At 40.1% G+C, this 23,938-nt stretch overlaps 1 protein-coding gene and 1 pseudogene across 14 annotated transcripts in view; both read left to right on the top strand.

The window, feature by feature from the left end:
* Positions 1-23,938, top strand: part of CSNK1G1 (casein kinase 1 gamma 1) — a 185,877-nt gene that overhangs the window by 150,514 nt on the left and 11,425 nt on the right. For 10 of the 14 annotated variants that reach the window (XR_013450436.1, XR_013450439.1, XR_013450441.1 and 7 more), the window contains 2 exons: positions 9,604-9,714; positions 21,982-22,088. Coding sequence is in view for 7 of the 14 variants with exons in the window: in XM_078079214.1 (XP_077935340.1) it covers positions 9,604-9,714; positions 21,982-22,088 (218 nt within the window). In the remaining 7 variants the exon portion in view is untranslated. Of the gene's footprint in view, positions 1-3,728; positions 3,878-8,603; positions 9,347-9,603; positions 9,715-21,981; positions 22,089-23,938 lie in introns of those variants that run through there. The other 4 variants (XM_078079216.1, XM_078079218.1, XR_013450442.1 and 1 more) reach the window with 3 other exon arrangements.
* LOC118530402 (chromatin modification-related protein MEAF6 pseudogene) lies at positions 13,061-14,842 on the top strand (annotated as a pseudogene).

Consider the following 23,938-nt stretch of genomic DNA (forward strand, 5'->3'; position numbering starts at 1 on the left):
GTGAAGTACACATAGAAATAATGGATAGACTCACCATAAGTACATACTCTTAGCAAAATATCTGGCTTGGTAAGAAAAAAATGTATAAAGGGAGGAAATCTATGTATTAGTAGCTAAAAGACAGAGTAGATAGGCAAAAAGATGGGGTTCAGCAAATTGTGTACACTAATTGGGTCCATAGTTATATGCTTTTATCAAAGTAGTTGGCTGAGAATTATAACTGACTTCTGATTTGATAACAGAATATCATTGACTTCTGCAGTTGTTTCCCTGGACCTCCCTTGTTAAAAATGTAGCTGAGTGCACAGTTAAACTGACACTCTCCTACATTGCTCTGGACTTTGCAAATTGTTACAAATTTTCTAGAAGGTAATTGGATGAAGTTACTGTTCTCTCTGATAGGAAAATCTTACTTCTTGGAATCAATCATAATAGAACAACCCAAGATATAGATTAAATTATGTGCATAAAATTGTTGCAGTGCGATTTGAAACAAAATTTGAGAAATGATCCACCTATCTCATTATAAGGGACTGGTTATGGATCCAGCTCAAATCTTTTATTAGATAAACTGGGTTATAATAAAGTGAGCTGCAGTGCATTTATTCAGTGGAATATTATGTAGCCACTTAAAATAATATTTAGGAAAACTTGTAGCAATCTGAAAATGTTTATGGTTTGTAGAGTGAAGAAATCAGAGTACAAAATTAGAAATACATCATGATTTCCCCTGAGGGGAAGGGAAAATGAAAAAATCAGTGAGAGTAGATAATGCCAACATATTAACAGAAGTAGCATTGAAACTGATAATATTATGGTTAATATTTTTCCAAACTATTCTCTGATGAAGTTATATTACCTTATAATGAAAAATGCATTTAAATAGAAAAGGTATGGAAAGAAAGAAAAAAATATTTTAAGTAGTCAGTGAAGTCAGCATAATCAGCCTATCTGCCTACTCGTGTTTTCAGAATATTTCAAACTAAAATAGGTATTTCCTTTAGTTTCCCTTGTCTTTTCTGCTTCAGTGAATTCTTAATCAACGCTCCTGTTTTGAATGTATTTTAAAAGTATGGAAAAAGAGATGTTGAAAACCTAAACTGCCAAGGTGAAAAATACGGTCAGACTTGGTATCGGAGTAAAAGTACAGTAATTTTCAGTGTACTTTTAAAAAGTGAAGGGTCACTAAGCCAGCGTGTGTAATTAGGAAATCTCATAAGCAAAGCAATAAAAAGCTTCTTTTTGAAGAATTGAATCTTGAAATTCTGACTTTTTTCCGTTTAGGGTTTTTAGTATCCCATGGCTGCTAAGGGATTGAAAGTCCCCACATTAATGCAAATTTTATACCTCCCTCCCAGCAGGATTCTGAATCCTTGCTGGGTAGAATTCTTTCTGCACTGTGCCCTGTGGGCAAATGTATTTGTGGTGTCTCTTCTACGTTTACATTGTGTCTTAGTCTGTGGTCTCATTGCTTTTGTTCCATCTTTAGGGTTGTGTTCTTATGTTTTGGGGGGTTTGTTTTTTATTTTTTAAGAAAAATTGCAGTCCGGCGCCTGGGTGGCTCAGTCGGTTAAGCGTCTGCCTTCAGCTCAGGTCATGATCCCAGGGTCCTGGGATCAAGTCCCACTTCAGGCTCCCTGCTCAGTGGGGAGCCTGCTTCTCCCTCTCCTCCCTGCTCGTACTCTCTCTCACTATCTCTCTTTCAAATAAAAAATAAAAATCTTTTAAAAAAGAAAAATTGCAGTCAGATAGGTTCCTTACATGACTCTAGGAATTGAAAGCAGTATTATGTTCTTTTTCAGACTGATTCTTTTCAATTTTGAAATCAGCAAAAGAAGAAAGTAAAGTCTCTTTGAGAGATATTGACAAGTATTAACCTCACTTTAGGGGCAGCTAAATTTTTCTCAACAACTTTGACTAAATAAGTCTAGCTGAGCACCTGTTCTGTGAAAGTATGTCCTAGGGCTACCAAGATAAGTGGGAATCCTTGTCCTCAAAGAACTGACAAGCAGATACGCCAGATAGCCAGATAACTATAACCCAAGGCAGAACAGAGAAGCATCCCAAGTTTCAAATTACCATCATCAGAGATTGGAAGGAGACATTTCATCTAGTCTGAGCATGACAGAGATTCATGAAAGAAGCTGCATTTGAAGTACTCTTGGAAGAGTAACGTGGGAATGAAAGAGGTATACCAAGCCGAAAGGAATATGAGCAACAAGTTACCTGTTCATTTTGCTAAAATATATGGTGCGAATAAAGGAGACAAGGCTAGGAAAATATCTTGGAGCCATTTGATGGAAGTTCCTGGAATGCTGGGGTGGAGAGTTGATATTTAATTTCAGTAGGGAATAGGTACTAAAGGTCAAAACTTTGCTTTAGAGATCTTTTGGCATAGAAGGTGATAATAGCCTGGCAGCCAGCATGGAGACAATAAAAACACAATGCATCCCCTTCAGAGGTTTATAAAGGGGGCCTATAGATGGGCGGTAGTCGTGAAAATGAAATAGAACTGAGAAATGGTATAAGGGTATGATCTACCAGACTTGGCAGCCCACGTGCATGTCAAGGTTGAAGGAGAAGGATGAGTCAGAGCTGTTGCTGAGATTTTGAAGCCCCAATAATTTGGAGGCAGGTGGTACGATTACTAGAATTGGGAAAGTTGGGGGAGAAACTTACTTGGAGTTTGAATTAAGGCATCTTGAGTTTCAAATATCTTGGAGTGTATTCTAGCTGAAGATGGCTAGCAGGCAGAGGAGGGCTCTCAAAAACAAACAAAACACTAGTGACATATTTGGAAGTCAGAGCATGGAGATGACATTGATGATAGTGCCATCAGAGCCTCCTTATTCTGGGTAAATCTGCTCTTCGGTTGTGGGGGAGGAGTGATCCTGGGGATTAACAGGCTCTGTTCAGTCCCATACTCAGAGTAGGCGGAGAAAGAAGAGGAGCTCAGAACTTGGTTTTAGCTTAACCCAAGGCTTTGGCCATAGGACATTTAACCTTTTGGGGAGCCCCAGCTTTTTCAGATGTAAGCATGTAAGGGTAGAGATTTTTGGTGTTTTGTTCACTGCTATCTCCCTAACAGCTAAAACAATGTCTGGAATAATAGACACTTGATAAATAATTGTTTGAATGAATGAATCTGTCAAATGAGGAGCGTAGATGAAGTCAGGTGTTCATTTAAAATAGAGATTTTTATTTAACCCTCCATGAAAAATAAATTGTAAGCTTTTCTTCCTACTTGTTTTCTATTTCCACAAAAAGCCATTCTGCCTCCTCTGGCAGCCAGAGTAGGGCTACCTTGTCTATTGAAGGGGAAGGGTGTTCAAAAAAACACAGAAGGCTCTTGCTGCAGAGTAAGCTCAGGCAATTGTGTTAGTTCTCCTCCATTACAATGAGAATTTTCAGGGAAAATTTGCTTAGCTATTCTAAATTGTAGGTATTATATCGAATTGAGTACTGTTTGGTTCCTCGATGCAGTAATAGATCCCAAATATGGTTCCCAAAGAACTGCATTTAAATTCACCTATATCAGATCTTTTACACCTATGTTAGTATTAGATGCTTAAGAACAATTTTTTTAACACAATTATCACCCAGCTAGAGAGCTATAATTAAATCATGAGTTTGAATAGAATAAATACTGATAAAGCTAGATCTTTTCAAAAGTTCCCAATGGGTTTGTCTTTTCTGTCATTTTCCCCTTGGTATTTGTCGTTTCCCAGATCCAAAAACGGTACATCTTGCCATGGCTGTGGTTCCTCTCTAAAGAATTCTGCATTACCATCCAAGAGGAAGGGGATGAAAAATAGTTCTGCCTCTTTCTACCTGGCAAAGCTTCCCTTTGCATTCTCTGATCAAGTGCGATCAGGAAGTAAGTCTTGCCATTATCCAGAGATCTAATATTGGAGTGCAGTATATTGACTGTTGAAGGTTTTATTCAGTGTGTTTGCTCAACATGCTAAATATAGAATATTGCACTGACTAGGATGTACACACAGCAGTATGCTTCCTGTTCTTTCTAAATCTAAGCCTGTGACAGTCCTTACTCAGGTAAATGCTATACACATGCTCCTGTGGTTCAGCAATTTTGATAGTTATGTAGATTTTCTATCGGCATATGAAGGAAGGGGTACTTGACCTAGAAGGTTAGGGAGAACAGATCTGTTTTGAGGTTGGAAAGAGTCACACTGGCCATCTAGAACTACTAAACTCTACCAGACATGGCATCCTACTATGATAATATTGAATAGTACTTACTCATTTTTGTGTGTTTAAGGGAAAGAACTTTTTTTTTCGTCATTTTCTACGAGGTGAACTGTTTACTTATAAATTCTCAAGTTTGACTAGGCAGGAAAATACGAATCAAATGTCAAAAAAGTTGATCCCTCATCCTTCTAGAAGAACCATATTTAAGCTAATTCAATAACTTATAAAGACACAAGAAATGAACAATAAAACTTAAAAGGGTCAAATCATGTTGAGTTCTGAAGATGTGCCCCCAGTAAAAGAGTGGTTCAGGGACACCTGGCTGGCTCAGTCAGTAGAGCACGCAACTCTTGATCTTAGGGGTGTGAGTTCGAGTCCTATGTTGGATTTAGAGATTACTTAAAAATAAAATCTTAAAAAAAAAAAAAGAGTGATTCAGATTTGTTTGTATCTAGACTCCAAGAGATTAGATTTAGGGAATGTATAGCCTTAGAAAAGTATGTGTGGGTTAGTGCTGCCATGCTTACTGAAAGAAGCTTGTTATAAGCATAGCTTTTCCAAAGGGCAGATTAAGCCAGATTGCTAAAATGGTCAGAGATCTTCCTAAAATGAATATCTTCATCTATTCTTTTGAAAGTCCAGTAGCTTTAGAAAAAAACAAAAGCTGGTTAATTCTCCATTCCCTTCTTTTGACAGAGTACTGCTTCGTTTTCAGCAAGGTTCACAATTTGCTAGTTGAAGGGGCAGATGAGTGTGCTCAGAGAGAATTTGCCTCCCTCTGACCTGTATGTAATTTCCTAACTTGCTACCTGCCATCTAGCAGGAATTCAGGTGTAGAGATTCCATACTCTCCCTGTCACCCTCCAGGATAGAGCTGTCTGCAGAATGGGGCTGTCCCTCCTCATTTCTGGGACCTTTACCCCAAGAGGGACATTGAAACAAGGAAGTGTAAAACTGAAATACAGTCCTTTTCTTACCTTTTCCCCTTCTGTCATTTAGTTGCTGCCACTCACCTCTGCTCTAATTCTCTATTCTGTATTAAAAGTTTTCTTTGTACAGTCTTCAATATTTGTATTTCAGCAGACATCCTGTGTTCTGAGGCACTTCCTTTGTAGGAAGGAGATTCTGGAGAAATCCTACCTAATAAGTCATCCTTTTCTGGGGGGTGGGGGGGGGTGTCTTATACCCTTTCAAATAAGAATAGGGCAGGGTCTGAGTAGAGAGTTTCAGGCCTCTAGAATGGTTGCTGTGATTTTTCTCAGTGCTTCACAGAATTGATATTACTAGCTCTGTGGGCCTGTGTAGTATTGAACTTGGGAATAATCCCTTCTAGGTTGTTATCAGCGAATCTCAAACATCCCTGATATTTGATATCAAGTTTGTTGACTACAGGAAGGCATTGTTTGCACACATGACAGGTTGCATGGAATAATCCCTGTCTGGCATAGGAAATTGGTTCTATTTCGTGAGCTTAACAGAAGGAAGTTTTTAATTTTGTTAAAGTATACACTTCAGCAACCTTGCCAGCTTTTAAAAATTTCGTATCTAAGGTCTAATAAACTCCAAAAAAAATTCTTGAGATGCTTCCTGCCCCATTCTTTCTTCCTCCATCTTACCCCTGCTACCTTAAAAAATGTTTTTTTTTAATCTTGGAAGTGTGGTAAGACAGAACATGACCTAGTGTATTCATTACTAACTTTTTGGTACTATTCGGTCTCTATTCTTGTTAATTATAGTTGAAGACTATCATTATATAATGAGGCCTAGAGGACTGACATGGGCGCCAAAATGTTCTGTGTAGGTGGCACCGTGTAAATGACTTTGGGAGGCATAGAGTGAAATGGAGAAAGTTCCTTATAAATGTCATCAGTTAATTTTTTGAAGTAACTATATAACATTATATAAAGAACAGGATTCAGTGATTTATTTGCTACAGGAGGAGAAAAATGTTTGCCTGCCTTTTGCTTGAGAACAGGAGCTTTATCTCCAATAAGAATTGGAACTAATGTCCAAGCCATAGATGGGGGTGGCACCTGAGGTGTTTCTAGACTGTATTTTCCTGCCCTCTTGTTAGTGTCCTTCTCCCCACTGTCTGTCCACTAACCCTGGCAGGTGACTGCTGGGAGACATTCATTTCCTCTGCCCTAAGCACAGGTGGTAGTTTTGACTTTTTACACCAGGCTCCTCTAAGTTTCCCCTTAAATAACTTTTGTTGGCTTTGTCTTTGATTTATGCTATGCTGGATAGCTGCTTTCTTATTTCCACATTCACCTACTGGATAGTAAACCAAGCGTTTCCACACAGGTAATGCAATCACAGTAGAAGATTTTAAAGCATTCCCCCAAGGAATTCCCACTGCTTGAGATTCCTGCTCCTGCCTTTGGGGATTTTCACACTCCATGTGGACCTTTACCTTTCAAGTAATGCAGAGAGATTGACCTTGCTGAGTAACTCTTCTGTCCTTGGAAGCTGCTGATTGCCTGTTAGATAGACATGTGTGCATGAGTGGTCTTTGAGAGTGAAGAGTTTATGTGCCAGTCTCCTCTACTTCTTTACTTAGTATGACTATATCCTGTGCTGATTATGCCCAATCATAACTCTGTGTACACAGCATTGCCTAGAATACCTTTCAGGTACACTAGCAGCATACTGTAGTTGTGACATTCCTCGGTTTCATCTAGTTCCTGGGCACTCACTTGCTTTCTAAAACTGGCAAATGACCCTCTCTACCATATCAACTTCTATATACCAGTCCTCCCTCTTAAATTCTAGGAGAGAATAGCCTAAGAGTTTAGTATTATGACGAAGAGTAATTCCCAGTGTGATAAACCACCAACCCCAGGTTCACATCTGTCTCTTGGTTTTGTTGCTTTCAGTGGATATAGAAGGCATTGGAGGGCAATAATACGGTGTGGTGTGTTCTTCAGTCACCACTGTGGAAGCATTTATGAAGCAGTCTGGAATTGTTAACACTGTTTTTCTCTTTTTAAAAGATAAATAACACACTGCTTTGATAATGGAAATGGAGTGTGACTTTTAGGCCTTTGGAAAATGTCTTGCTATTTTTGAAATCTACACAAAAATGTTAATTCCTCCAACTAATTACGTATTTAACTGGAACGAATATAAATAGGTACACAGTCCTGTGAATCAGACAGTGGCGTCAAACCAGACTTCTGATATGTATTTCAGTAAAAATGGAAATAATAGTTGATCAGCTGTCCAGATTTTGTTAAGCTTAAAAGCATATGAGTGTTTTATGTACATTTCTTTCCATTTTCAGCTTTATCTGCCTTAAAAACAAATGCAAAACAGCATTCATGCAAGAAGTAATCACACTGAACATGTATCCTAGAACTCAAAACAACCCCAAATGGCTTAAAATGTCTGGATATTGTTTAAACATTTAAATTTTTTGAAAACTAACAGTTCTTCATAGTTGTTTAGGAGCTTAAATATCCTACTTAAATATTACAAAAAGTAAAGTCCTAGAGGAACGGAAGAAGCAATCACTAACGGATAATAGTTATGGGTATTACTTATAATATTAGAACAGATTTATTCTCATGGCGCCTGGCTAGCTCAGTCAGTAGAACATGCAACTCTTGATCTTGGGGTTGTGAGTTCGAGCCCCATGTTGGGTGTAGAGATTACTTAGAAAAATAAACAATAAACCAGATTTATTATCAAATCTCTAGTAGTAAAAAGATAGGAGATTAAGTGCTCTGAGATTATGGATACTGTCAAAAATTTATAAAAGTTATGATTACATTATAACCACAGCCTTATTTTGGAAAATGAAACATCTGAACTTCTGTTGGCAGAAATAGTCAGAGGGGTGGGTTTTTTGGGTAGCTTTGATTCTCAAATGTGACTAACGGTATAGAACCAAACCCCTCTTTTGTTAGAGAATATAGCAAGTAAGTTAATACAGCTGCCTCCTTACAGAATATGCTCATTCCCTGAAGAATATCAGAAAACATGGCCAGGATCCTTTACACTATTACCCATGTGGCTTCATATTCCATTAATAAAGGTGAAGCTGTAGCTGATATATGAGGCTCAGGTTTTGTTTTGTTTTGTGTTAATGGAAAAAGCCTTTTTGGTGACTTACAGATGAGCTTTAAACAGCTCTTGTCCATGAGATACAGAAGAGGGAGAGTGAATATGAGCCTCAGACCACTACTTCTTTCCTTTTCCTTTTCTTTTTTATAAAATACAACATTGATAGCTGTGAACATCTCTAAGATTTATTGCATCCTTGCTGGTTTTCATGCAGAGCAGCAATATCACATCCCAACCCCTGCTGTTGTTTATATCAACAGCAATTAAAATTTGATTTACTAATCCCTCATTGCTGCCTCTCCAACTCCTCATTTTTCATTTTGTAGAGCCTTAGGACTGTTACAGCTGAGCATCATGATGTTAACACCTCCTCAGCCATCTGGTACAGGGGAAGAGGCACCTAAACAGATTCTTCAGAACAAAAATCACAAATGAGCAAGATCAGAATAGTATGAGATCTAAAAAACAGGTAAAGAAGGAATGAAGAGAGCCTGAATGACAGCAGAACTGAAAGCAGAACCCAAAAAGGTTTTGGATTGGAAGCCCTCCTTTTGCTGGGGAAAGATCTGCCTTTTGCTTTCTAGAAGAAAGCAATTCATAGTAGTCATATCTAAAACTATTTCTAATTCCAGACTAGAGGCCATTAGTTAGAGGAATCAGGAAAACATTGTAGCCTTACCACGCCCCCCCCAACTTTTCATATTTCTTGACCCGTGAACCTGTTTTGAAGATATACTTTTTTCATTCTCTTAGATAAGAAAGTATATTCTAGCCAACACCACTGCTCATTTTATCTTAGTTGAAAGTCTTGTAGAGGTTTATGTTGAGAGTGGTGGGCTCCCTATTTAAGGAAGAGCCATATTATCTTGATTCCTAATGCTAGGAATTTTCTGTATTGACTACTGTCTATTTAGGTAGATCTTTAATCAGTGAAATGATTTGTAAGTATGATTGTTCCTTTGTCCAACAATATTAACATTCTGAATTTGGTCTGCTTGGTGGCTACTGAATTTTACTAATATGGAAGCTAAAATTGATTCCAGCTTTTGGTGATCTTCCCCCCCGCCCCCAGCCCTTTTGGTGATTATTGTTTTTCTGTGTCTGGGTGAGGATGGTGTGCTGTAGACTGTCATGTATTGGCTCATTAGGCTGAAATGAATGTAGCCACGCTAACTTTTTCTCAGTGCTTTGCAGCGGTTGTTAGTTTAAAATCCAAAATGAAAACAAAACCCTCAGGGACACTAATGTACTTGATTTTGTTATTGCTTGCTGTTGCTTCACCTTTCCTTCCATATCTTGCTCTCATGCTTCCTAATGCCTGAGCAGACTGCATCGTCAGATCGCCGAGGAGAGTGGGAAATCCAGCCCAGCCGGCAGACCAATACCTCGTACCTGACGTCTCACTTGGCTGCAGACCGCCATGGGGGATCAGTGCAGGTACTTACTGCCTTTATTGCCCTTTCCTGGCCTTCTCAGCTTGGCTGGTGGAATGTTGACTTGCTTCTGAAACTTTGGTTCCTTTAGAAAGGAAACTTCCTGCAAAGTTGAGCTGCTTCTGTAGTTAACTGAATATCTGTGCGCTGATTTTCTGCCTAAGTGGACTTGTAGAAATCACTTGTTGATATGATTGTTGGTTGTTGTCATTGACTAAGAAACATCTGTATGATTTCTGATACTGATTTCTGGTTAAACTAATCCTATTACCTTGATCTACTCATGATAAATCATAAAAATAATGTCAAGGTAGAAGTATGTTAGTGTCAAGTATGTGAATTTTAAAGACTTGAAATGTGTAAAATAAGTAGTTTTTGGATAAAGGACTGCATATGTAGCTCATTCCATGGTGGTATGTGCCTTAGCACATAAGGTGAGAGTGTTAATTGGTCCAAGTCAGCCGTTTCTGAGTGAGTACCCAAGAAGTTGGGCTGTTTCTTTTTTCCTTCTGGAATACATGTGGTCTTAGAAAATTATTTCTGATGTCATTTGGACTGTTTTGAAGCTCTCTTGTCTCTAGTACTTAAGAACATCTGTGTCTCTTTACTTTTCTTACATGGCACTGTTTTAATCTTTTTTTTTTTTTTAAGATTTTTAATTTATTTATTTGACAGAGACAGCGAGAGAGGGAACACAAGCAGGGGGAGTGGGAGAGGGAGAAGCAGGCTTCCTGCTGAGCAGGGAGCGCAGTGCGGGGCTCGATCCCAGGACCCTGGGATCATGACCTGAGCCGAAGGCAGATGCTTAACGACTGAGCCACCTAGGCGCCCCTGTTTTAATAATCTTAATCCAAATATGTCTCTCAGACTGTTAGGTGACACCACCAGTTGGGGCACACAAGTAAACCCAGAGCCACCAAATCATATAAAGGGATAGACAAACCTTTTGCATGTAGAAATGCATCTTGTTAGGCTTGATTGTCTAGAATATGTTTTTTACATGGAGTGATTCACTGAAGATTGTGTTATTCACAGGAAGTCAGGAGACAGCTGTGGTTCTGTTAAAAAAAAAAAAAAAACTTCACAGAAACATCTAGGTAAAAATGATGGATTGAACACACAGATCTGCTTTCACTTCCTCCTGAAACAGCACTAAAAGAATGATAAAGGGATTTTTTTGAAAGGCATGAATCCATACAAGGATGGAGAAAACAGAAGAGGCATAGCAACAAAATGTTAGATGCTGGGCAACTATTCAATGACTTAGGAGTCACAAGAAAACTGAATCTTGAGCCAATAGAGCCTATTTTCACTGGGTAATCCCCTAAAGACTCAGAAGTTGGCCTTCGATAAGGGGAAGTGTGGAGGCCGTATGCTAAAATAAAGAAGAGTGGTTAAAAGTCTGTTTTCTAAGAAGCCAGAGATCCCTAGATGCTCTCCCCCTCCCCTGCAAAAACCAAAGATTTATTCTTTGGTAAGGGCAAAATAAAGGGTCTATAAATTGGGGGATGTGAGTCACATTTGGGGGTGGGAAGCTATATTGAAGAAAAGGGTCAGTAAATGAATGTGTGATCCATACTTAAAAGTCCCACCCCTCTACTCCTTGCAGTCTCCCACTTTTATTTTTTTTTCAGTTTTACTTTTTTATAGAGAGAGAATGGGGAGGGTGGGGAAGTGGAGGAGGGAGAGAAAGAATCTCAAGCAGACTCCCTGCTGAGGACGGAGCCCAATGGTGGGCTCGATCTCACGACCCTGATACCATGACCTGAGCCGAAACCAAGAGTCAGATGCTGAACTGACTGAGCCACCCAGGTGCCCCGAGAGAGAGACTCTTAAGCAAGCTCCATGCCCAGTGCAGAGCCTGACACAGGGCTTGATCTTATGACCCTGGGATCATAACTTGAGCCAGGCGCCCCAGGATGCTATTTTAAAAACGAACATTTTAAGAGCAAACCAAGAAAAAAAAGAGAGAGAGAGCTCTTGGAAATTAAAAACATAAGAAAAATTAAAACTCAAGAGTTTGGAAAGTCTCCCAGAAAGTAGAACAAAGAGAGAGGTTAAAATGATAGAAAACATTTTTCTTTCTTTCTTTCTTTTTTTTAAGATTTTATTTATTTATTTGACAGAGAGAGACACAGCGAGAGAGGGAACACAAGCAGGAGGAGTGGGAGAGGGAGAAGCAGGCTTCCTGCTGAGCAGGGAGCCTGATGTGGGGCTCGATCCCAGGACCTTGGGATCATGACCCGAGCCAAAGACAGACGCTTAACGACTGAGCCACCCAGGTGCCCCAGAAAACATTTTTCAAAAAATAAAAAATAGAACTACCATGTGACCCAGTAAACCCACTTCTGGATATTATCCAAAGAAAATGAAAACACTAATTCAAAAAGATATATGCACCCCTCTGTTTATTGAAGCATTACTTACAGTAGCCAAGATAGGGAAGCAACCTAAGTGTCCATTGATAGATGAAAGGATAAGAAGATGTGGTGTATGTGTGCACGCGCACATGCAATATTACTTGGCCATAAAAATGAAGTGTTGCCATTTTTGACAACATGGGTAGACGAGAGACTTTTGTGCTAAGTGCAATAAGTCACATTGAGAAAGAAAAATACCATATGATTCCACTTATCTATGGAATCAAAAAAACAAACAAACAAGAAACTGACTTATAAATAGGAGAACAAATTGGTAGTTGCCAGAGGGGAGGCAAAAGAGGTGAAGAGGATTAAGGACAAACTTCCCGTCGGAAAATAAATAAGTTGGGGCACCTGGGTGGCTCAGTTGGTTAAGTGTCTGACTCTTGATTTGGGCTCAGGTCATGATCTCAGGGTCATGGAATCAAGCCCCGCATCGAGCTCTGTGCTGGACGTGGAGTCTGCTTAAGATGCTCTCTCTCCCTCTCCCTCTGCCCCCCAGCCCCCACTCACTTTCTCTCTCTCTCAAAAAAAAAGAAACAAGTCACAGGGATGAAAAGTACAGCACAGGGAATATAGTCAATGATGTAATAACTTCGGGGGCACTTGGCTGGTTCAGTGGGTAGAGCATGCCGCTCTTGATATCAGGGCCACATTGGACATAGAGATTACTTTAAAAAATTTTTTTTAATGTAATAACTTTGGTGACAGACGGTAACTACACTCGTGAGCATTTTATAATGTTTATCATTGTTAAATCATGTTGTACACCTGAAACTAATATATGTCAACTGTACTTCAATTAAACATTTTAAAAGGTAAGGTTTAAAAAATGAAATAGTAGGAAACAAAAAGATAATTAACTCTAAGGAGAATAAGAAATTATACAGGGAAGGAAAGGACCATAGTATATACTCCATGGCACTGTAAATAGTTAATGTAAAACTAAGAATTATCTTGTCAGAATTACAGTATAAACTATAATGGAAGACTAGAAGGATGGAAAAGGTGAATATAATGCCTAAAAATGAAGAATCAAGATGCATGTTATTTAGAGATAATGGAGGTAAAAAACAAAGGAATCCGTTATGAAGGAGAGGAAATAGTGGAGTGGGGGAACGAGACTGCTATTTTTCCTAATGATCCTTGTAGAAATAATTTTTTTAAAGACTTTATTCATTTATTTGAGAGAGAAAGATTGTGCACACTAGTGGGGGGGGTGGTCCGGGCAGAGGGAGAGGCAGACTCCCCGCTGAGCAGGGAGCCCGACAAGAGGCTCGATCCCAGGACCCCGAGATCATGACCTGAGCCAAAGGCAGAGGCTTAACCGACTAAGCCACTCAGGCTCCCCCAATCCTTGTAGAAATAATTTATATACATATACATACATGTTAGTTTTCATCTATCACATTCACAGAAATTTGTAAGTTTAATAGCCTATCCATCTACTCTTGTTGAAATCTGAGTTACAACTATTTTAGGGGATTATTTGGCACTATCTTTTAAAATCTTAAAATATTGAATTCAGTGAATCCAGTTTCAGATAAATATTCCTCAGAAATGCACAGATACTGAAGATACATGTTCTAGAACAATGCTGTCAAAGGAAATGAGTCATATTTGTGATTTTAAATTTAATCACAATAAAAAGGTAAAAATAAGCCTCAGCCCAACATGGCGATGCACAACAAAGCGGCGCCGCAGCAGATCCCGGACACCCGTCGGGAGCTGGCGGAGCTCGTGAAGCGGAAGCACGAGCTGGTGGAAACACTGGCAAACTTGGAGAGACAGATCTATGCTTTTGAAGGAAGCTACCGGGAAGACACTTAGATGTATGGCAATATTATTCGTGGCTGGGATCGGTATCTGACCAACCAGAAAAACTCCCAATAGCAAAAACAGTCGAAGGAACCGGAAGTTTAAGGAAGCTGAGCGGCTCTTCAGTAAATCCTCGGTTACTTCAGCAGCTGCAGTAAGTGCATTGGCAGGAGTTCGGGATCAGCTCATTGAAAAGAGGGAGCCAGGAAGTGCGACGGAAAGTGATACTTCTCCAGACTTCCACAATCAGGAGAATGAGCCCAGCCAGGAGGACCCTGAGGACCTGGACGGATCTGTGCAGGGAGTGAAGCCTCAGAAGGCTGCTGCTTTTACTTCCTTAGGGGGTCATCACAGCAGCCATAAAAAACGAAAGAATAAAAACCGACACAAGATTGATCTGAAGTTAAACTAAAAACCACAAGCTGACTATTAGAAGACTCATTAGTGCAGAAGCTTCCAGGCTGTAGAGCCCTGTTTCCCTCCTCCAACCTCACAAAGATACATATCGCTCACCTGAGTGCACAGTCATCCACCTCTGCTTTCCCAGACCCAGTGCCTGTGACTCTGAATAGTTTGTTCTGAAACGTGGTGACAAGTCATTTCTGTAAGACCACATTGGATCATTTACTGTGTGTCATTTTTAGTAACAGAACTGCAAGAAGACCAAGACATGGTTATAACTCCAGCAAGTTGCTAACTGTGCATTTCTCCCTTCTTGGAATGAATGTGTCCCCCCAAACTGGCTGGCACCAGCTTCATCTCTGATACCCAATGAGAAATGTTCTCTGGTTTTGTTTTATGCTGAAGGTAGAACATAGGTCACGTTTCAGAGGGAGGCTATAAATATTCGGCATTTTCCTAATTTGTTTGTGTTTTATTATTTTTCTATTGTTTTTACTATCTTCTTTGGGGACTTTTGTTTTTTTTGTTTTTTTGTTTTTTTTAAAGATTTTATTTATTTATCTGACAGAGAGAGACACAGCGAGAGAGGGAACACAAGCAGGGGGAGTGGGAGAGGGAGAAGCAGGCTTCCCGCCGAGCAGGGAGCCCGATGCGGGGCTCGATCCCAGGACCCTGGGATCATGACCTGAGCCGAAGGCAGACGCTTAATGACTGAGCCACCCAGGCGCCCTTTTGGGGACTTTTGTAATGCCGTTGTACAGCTCATACCTTCCTGCCAACATATCTGATCATCTTGAGCTTCATGCAGTGCCAGTATTCTTCACTGAAAATAATCTGGCTTACCATAAAGAAAATGGGGAACTTAGCTCTGTGTTTTTGCAGGGGGAAGGTAAAGAGGGCTTATTTAATAATTACCTATCTTAAATCTTTCTGTGTTGGAGGCAGTTTCATGTTCAAGGAACAGGAAAAGCTGAAAAACCTAAGTTTAAATCAATCCTTTTAAAATAGATATTTTTATTCTTTTATATAAATAAAATTCCGCAGGTGTTGACTTCTCAAAAAAAGGTAAAAATAAACAGGTGAAACTAACTTTAATAATATATTTAATACAATTTAAAATACTTCAACATGTAGTCAGTATTAAGAATAGTTATGAGAGGGGTGCCTGGCTGGCTCATTTGGTGGAGTGTGCGACTCTTGATCTCGGGGTTGTAAGTTCGAGCCCCACGTTGGGTGTAGAGACTACTCAAAAATAAAATCTTGAAAAAAAATTATGAGATATTTTATTTTTTTAATGGAGTATTTGAAATCTAGTGTGTATTTTACTCTTTTTTTTTTAAAGATTTTATTTATTTATTTGACAGAGAGAGAACAAGTAGGCAGAGAGGCAGGCAGAGGGAGAGGGAGAGGCAGGCTCCCCACTGAGCAGGGAGCTCGATGTGGGACTCTATCCCAGGACCCTGGGATCATGACCTGAGCCGAAGGAAGCCACTTAACCGGCTGAGCCAACCAGGCGCCCTGTATTTTACTCTTAAAGAACATCTCAGTTTGGACTAGCTACATTTTTAGTGTTCAGCAGCCACATGTGGCTTGTAGCTACTGTTATGGATGCTGCAGTTCTAGAATGTTTGTTGCCACTTGTTTCTAATACCAGAAAATCTGATGCAACTAACTTTTTATCAGTTGACCATTAACTAAAAAAATAAAATAAAATTCGGCATTAATGAAACAAACATAATACTTCCATACAATGGCTAGAGATCTCTGGGCCTTATGGGAAATGTCTAAGATGTGTTGTGGAAAAAGCAAGTTGTAAAACAATATATGAAATTTGGCCCCATTTTTATTTTCACACATATATGCAAAAAATATATATAAGAGGGATAACATACACATATGTTAGTATATGCAGAAGAAAAAAAAGAAACAATGTAGAGTAGGGGAGGGCAAACACAACCAGTGGGACAAATCCCACCTTCTGCCTGTTTTTTTTTTGGTTTTTTTTTTTTTTTAAAGATTTTATTTATTTATTTATTTGAGAGAAAGAGAGAGAGACAGAGAAACAGCATGAGAGGGGAGAGGGTCAGAGGGAGAAGCAGGCTCCCCGCTGAGCCGGGAGCCCGACGTGGGACTCGATCCCAGGACTCCGGGATCATGACCTGAGCCGAAGGCAGTTGCTTAACCAACTGAGCCACCCAGGCACCCGCACCTTCTGCCTGTTTTTATAAATAAAGTTTTATTAGAACATAAGCACACTCATTTGTTTATATATTGTATATGTCTGCTTTCATGCTCCAGTGGCAGAGCTGAGTAGTTTCCACACAGACTGTATAGTCCACAAAGCCTAAAATATTTACTACTTGTCTTTTTATGTAAATACTTTGCATAACCTTGTTCTCAAGGAAGATATACTGAATTTCCCACTAGCCACATCCATGTGATGATGTCACTGGAAACTTGCACTTTTTAGGTAGTCTTTTTTAATATTCTAGGGTTTTTTTGTTTTTGTTTTTTTACAATAAACATGCTTACTTTTTAATTAGGGGAAAATGCAAAGATTAAATAATTTTAAAGGAAAATACCTCATAATCAGGCATATCTGGACAGTTTAATAGATTTGTGTTCCTAGAACACAGAGCTGCTCATTTGGACAGTGCTTCCTGTCGTCCATTGTGAGGGGTTGTCTTTAAAATTAGAATTGATTAGGGGCGCCTGGGTGGCTCAGTCGTTAAGTGTCTGCCTTCAGCTCGGGTCATGATCCCGGAGTCCTGGGATCGAGCCCCGCATCGGGCTCCCTGCTCGGCGGGAAGCCTGCTTCTCCCTCTCTCACTCCCCCTGCTTGTGTTCCTTCTCTCACTGTGTCGCTCTCTATCAAATAAATAAAATCTTTAAAAAAATAAAAAATAAAATAAAATAAAATTAGAATTGATTAGAGTCTCTGGCAGCACTTCTGGAAAATGCAATCTCCCTCTACTCCCTATAAACTTAGTTCTGCCAGCTTCCTTGACAGTGGATAGGGGACAGGCACGTGTACCATTTCCCTAATATTACATTAAGCTCTGGTGCTCCTCAGTACATCTGCCTCTTTCATTGTACCCCCAGTGTGTGTATACTCATAAAGGCTATGCTTTTTGCAAACCAAATCAGCCGTACTTTTCTAACACAACAGATGCCCACATATTTTCAAGTTGTCTCACTTCCCAAAGGTAATGTGATCAAACCATACTTACCTGCAGACACCACAACCCTGGAAGGGAATGCAGAGCACCAAGATGAGAAGAGTTTGCTCTGGTAAGGCACATGGACACTCCCATTTTAACCTGTTTAATAGGCAGACCCCCTGCCCCCATGGTTCCCATCCTGCCACTGTTTCCATAGATCTTCCACATATGGAAGATCTAAATTCAAGAAGGTAGTATATTTTTCTCTTTCAAAAAGATGACTCCAAAGTTGTTTAAATTAAAATATATAGGAAGTATCTAGAAAGCTCCAGGACCAAGCAAAGGCATGAGACTTAAGAATGACATTTAACTTTTAACTAATATTTACTTTGCTCAAATCTTTATAATTTTTTTTTTAAAGATTTTATTTATTTATTTGAGAGAGAGAGAATGAGAGAGAGCACATGAGAAGGGTTAGGGTCAGAGGGAGAAGCAGACTCCCTGCCGAGCAGGGAGCCCGATGTGGGACTCGATCCAGGGACTCCCGGATCATGACCTGAGCCGAAGGCAGTCGCTTAACCAATTGAGCCACCCAGGCGCCCCAAATCTTTATAATTTTTAATTACAGTTCTTGTTGAGGTCAGTAGTATTCCCATTTTATAGATAGGAAAGCTAAAGTATGGAACTACCACATATGTTAGTTGTGAGAAGTAGGATTGAAATGTTGATTATCAGCTGAAGTATTGCTTCCTTTGGTACATAACTCTCGTTTTTCTTTATGGTCATGTTTTGAAAAACGAGGTTTAGTAACTCAGATTTTTTACTTAAAATATTAAATTACTTATTAAAAGAGATGTTACCAATATTAAGGACTAAAGTTCAAAATAGCACTTCACCTTAATCTCTTTCAGTTTAGTCCTTTTAAGATGTGTATATTTTTTAAATATTTTATTTATTTATTTGACAGAGACAGCAAGAGAGGGAACACAAGCAAGGGGAGTGGGAGAGGGAGAAGCAGGCCTCCCGCGGAGCAGGGAGCCCAATGTGGGGCTCGATCCCAGGACCCCGAGATCATGACCTGAGCCGAAGGCCACCCAGGCGCCCCAGTCCTTTAAGATATTAATTACTTTGGTCTTATGTGATACAGCCAGAGGAATGTCAGATTAACTTTAATAGTGATTACAACAAAATAACTTTCAGCATTTCAGGTACACAAATAAGCTTATTTTTTAATGAAATTATACTAAAAATTCAGTACAAAGGGTATAAAAATGACACTGCTTAAAATACTAATAATTCATTACATTCATAAGGGTGTTTTGGTTTGTTTTTCTGTTGTTTTTTATGGATGGTGTTTTGTTGTTTTTTTTTTTTACAATTTTCTTCAACATCCTTGTATTTAACTGCCATAGTATTTATGAGGTAGACAGGACCAGGGTTGTGGGCCTGGTCTTACAGAACTAGAAACCAGGGCTCACAGAGGATGTTGGTGTGGAGCGAGGCCTGGAGTCCAGCTCTCTGGTCACCTACAGGAGCGTTTACTCCACTACACGTCTAGGCAGCAGTTCAGTGGTTTGACAGACTGTCCCTCCAGCCTCCAAAGTGGATGCTCTAAAGACCTAGATTAGTAGGGTATTTTAGGTATAGTTAGGTTACAAGTTAGACACCTGGTGATTAGGTTCCCATTTGTGCCTGATTCATTTGAGACCAGGTACTCACTGATACAGACAAGATGTCCAGTCTGTAAAATGGAAATAACCTCTTCTTCCTTAGATTGCCCAAGGACACTGCTTATGGGCCAAGTGGCAATTCATAGCAAAGAGAAATTAGAGAGCCTACAACATGTGAAACACTGTGGACAGGCGCCATGACCCAAAGTCATCAAGCAGGTGGCAGTGGTGACGCTTGCTGACTCCCGCTTTGTCTGTCTCAGTAGAGGCCAAGACATTTTCTTTAACATCTTGTCCATTCCTGAATTGTTCATTAAGAAACAATGATTTCTCCTCTAGCCCTTGTGCTGGCAGAATGAATTTACCAGCATGATCACCAGCATGCAGCCAGAATGTGCCCCAGGAAATAAATGTAAGCTGAGGAAGTTAACAGGACAGCATTAACATGAGGGGCTGTGCTTCTCTACTCTGTAAACCTTCACTCCTCACATTTTGTTTTTGCTGTTTATTGCCCTTCTTATTTTGAAATTTTCAAATTTATGGAGAAGTTAGTGGTTGTGGTGGTGGTGGTAGTCAAATGAACCCGTGCGTATCCTTAACGTAGATGAATGATTATTAAGATTTTGCCACATGTCTTTCATTCTATGGTGATGGCATGGGGGGTGAGGGGGGAGTGTGTGCTAAAGTATTTGAAAGTAAATTGTAAACATCATTGCATGTTATCTCACAATACTTTAGTCAGTGTGTCCTAAGAACAAAACATTCTCTCATGTAATCAATACCATCGTCAATCTAAGAAATTGAATAATAATTCCATAATATCTCATCTGCAGTCCTTACCACATTTCCAGTTGTCCCCCAGATTAATTTTATAGGGTCCAGGACCTAATCGAGGTTTACATTTGCATTTAGTTCTTAGGCCCCTTTAGTTTCTTTCAATCTCTTAATCGCTTAATCTCTTTTAGTCTATAACACTTACCCCTGTGTTAAAAGGGGGGAAAAAAGTTTTTCAGAGAAGTTTTTTTTGAAGAGTCCAGGCTTGCTGTCCTATAGAAAGTCCCACATTTTGGGTTTGTCTGTTTTGTTTTGTTTTTTAATTTTCCATCATACTTATATTCAGATAAAACTTTTTTTTTTTTGCAAGAATATTACATAGGTAGTGTTATATAATATTTATTATGTCCTGTCAGGAGATAAATAAGGTTGAGTGGTTCCATTAATGAGAGGTGCTAAATTTGATCACTAGCAGATCCCTTGGGTAAGTCCAAATTTAATGTTGTAGGTTTCTTTGACTAACCATACAGCATTGTTTCAATTTTTTTAAGCATGTATTATCAATAAGAATAATAAATATTTCTGGTTTAGAAATAATGGTCAGTAGAGACTGCTACTAACAGTGTTTACCTTGTGTGCCCTTTATTCTTTGAATAAATACCCCCAAAGAGCCCTTACTCTGAACATTTCCTCCTGCCTTTTTATGATTATGCTTGAAATTTTTTCCAATAAGCTGCTGGTGAGGAGCAGCTCTAGAGGGAGATAAGAATAAATATTTATGGAGGGAGAATAACAGCAGTATGAATACTTACTGAGCCATTTCCATATACCATGGCACTGGGCTAAACACTTTGTGTGGATTGTCTGCACAGGAACCCTATGAGGTGTAAGCAGCATTGTTTCCCCATTTTACTTAGGAAACTTAGGCACAGAAAGATTGAGGATCTTGCCCGAAGACCCACAGCAAGTAGGTGATGGAGCTAGGGTTCACCCCCAGGGCTGACTAACCTTGGAGCCCATATCTTAGTTACTGTGTATGTGCTGCTACTGTATTGTGTGCCAGGTGTCATACCAGACACCACCTCATACATTGGCTTGTGTAATCCTCACATCAACCTGTAAGAAACTGTCTCAAGTAGATGAAGTTACTTACCCAAGGGCATATGATATCGTTTATCCTATTTTGTGGTTCTCTCCCATGTTTCAGCCAAGGTCTTTAACAGCAGAGTGGTTTATCCAGCGGGGTCCCTTTTCCCACTTCCCAGCACCCACATAAGCAGGAATCATGTGCTGGAAATGAAACCAGGTGACAGAAGCAGCTGCACAAGCAAGAGAAGCCTGATCGGGTCCACATTAACCAGATGACAGGAGTGAGAGCCTTCAGTTACAATTCGGGGACCATCAGTGAGAAATGGGATGACAATGAACCTGAAATAAAGGTTGTTGAAATAAGACTGGTCTTCCAAGGGAAAGCGTTTCCTTACCGTCTGCCCTCTCACCAGAGAGGATGCGGCAGTCTTGTTGTTTGAGTAACTTCAAACCAATGGTCAAAGCCATGAAGAAATTTCTGAAGGAAAGTGTGATTGCTTATAGTTTCTGATGCCCACTATTGATTTCCTTTTTAGAATTTTTTTTCAATATCATCACTGAGTCTATTTATAATTCTAGCATAAGAAACTGAGAGAAGTGGAATGAAAGAGAGTACCATGACCTCTTTCACAGGCTTTTTGTGAAGATTAAATTCACACACATGCAGTGTAGCAGAGTGCTGACACAGAGTAGGGATTCAGTATGGAAGTTACTATTATATGATTACATCATTGCATTTTGTGTTCTCACATGATATGGTCCTGGGAACCTTACCAAATGAGGACATTTGGCCCCTCAGCTCAGGAAGACAAGCATTCCAGACATTGCCTGGTTAGTACCTAAGTCAGAGACTAGATCTCCCCTAGGGACCCTCTCTGGTGCTGGCAGGAGGCTCCTATTGCCATGGCATCTGTCACACTCCGTCTTTCTGTTCCAGGTGGTTAGCTCAACCAATGGAGAGCTGAATGTCGATGACCCCACGGGAGCCCACTCCAATGCACCAATCACAGCTCACGCCGAGGTGGAGGTAGTCGAGGAAGCTAAGTACGTTCATCTTTCGAGGGGGTTTTTGAGTCCTGGGTTGAAAAATCTTCTCTGTCTTTTCCTTTCTATGTGCTGCTCATCTCAGACTGGATTCCTCATGCTTGTGTCCTCAGCTTTCTTCCTTTGACCATTTTATTTTTTGCATGGTACCTTAAGGCTGCTTCTGCCCTTCTTTAGCTGTGATTTCTGGGAAGACCATCACATTTTTCTAGTCCACATGGGGCAAAAGCCCTAGTGAACTGAAAGAATCATGGTATAAGAGGTAAAACGGATAGTAGTCATGAGCCTCTTGGGTACCCTGAAGCTTCTTGCTCCCTGTGGGATACAAAGAAAAATCTGCTTATCATGGGCCATACTGAACAGCATTTGATTTCTGGTTCTTGGCTTAAGAACTCTGCATGTATAGTCCTGGAGCCAAGGGTTTTAGGGCCATTGTGTTCTCACTTAAATGATTCTGGACTCAGAGAGACTCTGATAAGTCAGGCAAGATAGTTTCTACACCTGTGAGAAAGAGTTTTGGGAGGAGAGGAAATCACCGTATCGGGGAGGGGTGAGTCCATTCCCTTTTCTGCTTCTCTTGCCTGTGAATGTGTTGCCCTATCCGTACCACCAGCCCTTGGGTGCTCTCTGCATGGCGTGTGGTTAAACTCTCAGCATATGGGGTAGAAGGGGGAAGGGCTGCCAGTTCTGCTGCAACAGCAGCATTTCGATCACTTGTTTCCCTTTTTCCCCATCCCAAATTCCAATCCAGACTTAAACTCCAAGAAGACATGAGGTAGGGAGAGAGAAGTCCTTTACAAACCAGTAACTGCTGCCAAGCCTGATATGGATGACCTTTCTTATAAACCCTTTGAGAATATTCAGGCTATCCCAGTATCTTGTTCTCAGAAGCAGACAACGTACGAATAGTGACACTGTGTCCCAGGTGCTCTCTTGGGCCCCCACATGGCCTCAGTACCCGCCAGAACGTGCTTACACCTCTGGGTGTGAGGTGGTGGGAGGCCAGTCAAGACCTGCATTCTTTCTTCCAGCTACACTTTGCATGCTTGTCTCCTGCCCATCTGTATGATAAGCTCACTTTGCTTCCAAGAGGTCCTTTCCTTAGAAAGCCAGGATTTGGGGATTCCTACCCAGGAGATAAAAAGCAACTCAAGGATGACTTGGACTCTCTCTTGTCAAGTTCCTGCTGACTGTAGGCAGCTTCAGATGTTCCTCTCCTGGTTTCTATAAGGCCCTGATAAGTAAGGAAGGCAGGGGGAGTTTTTAATGCTGGGAAGAGACCATTTTTAGTAAGGAAACATGCTCTCTATTCTCAGAGACTTTGGAGCTTTTAATGGTACTCACAGTTTTTCAGCTTCCGTGACAAAACTTCATTCTCCCAAATAAAGAGTATAGTACTCCTTATCCTCTGGGTTCTCAACCTTGGCTGCACTTTGGAATCACCTGGGGCATGTTAGAAGATATATATATCTGAATCCTGGCCCCAGAGATTCTGATTTTATCTGGGGTTATGGCCTGAGCATCAGGAAATTTTAGAGTTCAGATAATTCGAATGTGTGGCCAACGTTGGGAATCAGGGCTCAGGGCACTAAGCATGTTCTGGTTTAAACATTGTCTGGGCTTGAAAGATGATTGTACCCATTCCCACCCCACCTCGCTCCCAGTTCATGTTGTGGCTATTACTTTGAAGGCTAGGCATTTAGTTCTGGATTTCATAGTGTACTTTGAATACCAAGATTGAATGGGCTTTCATCTTAAAGTATGTCCTATACAGGTTTATCTTTTGAACCCATTCTCTCACTTCGTTTTGGTAAATGTGTACACTGATTGTGTATGTGAGTGTGGTGTCT

Source organism: Halichoerus grypus, chromosome 8 (genome assembly GCF_964656455.1).
Source record: "Halichoerus grypus chromosome 8, mHalGry1.hap1.1, whole genome shotgun sequence".
NCBI classification, from domain to species: Eukaryota; Metazoa; Chordata; class Mammalia; order Carnivora; family Phocidae; genus Halichoerus; species Halichoerus grypus.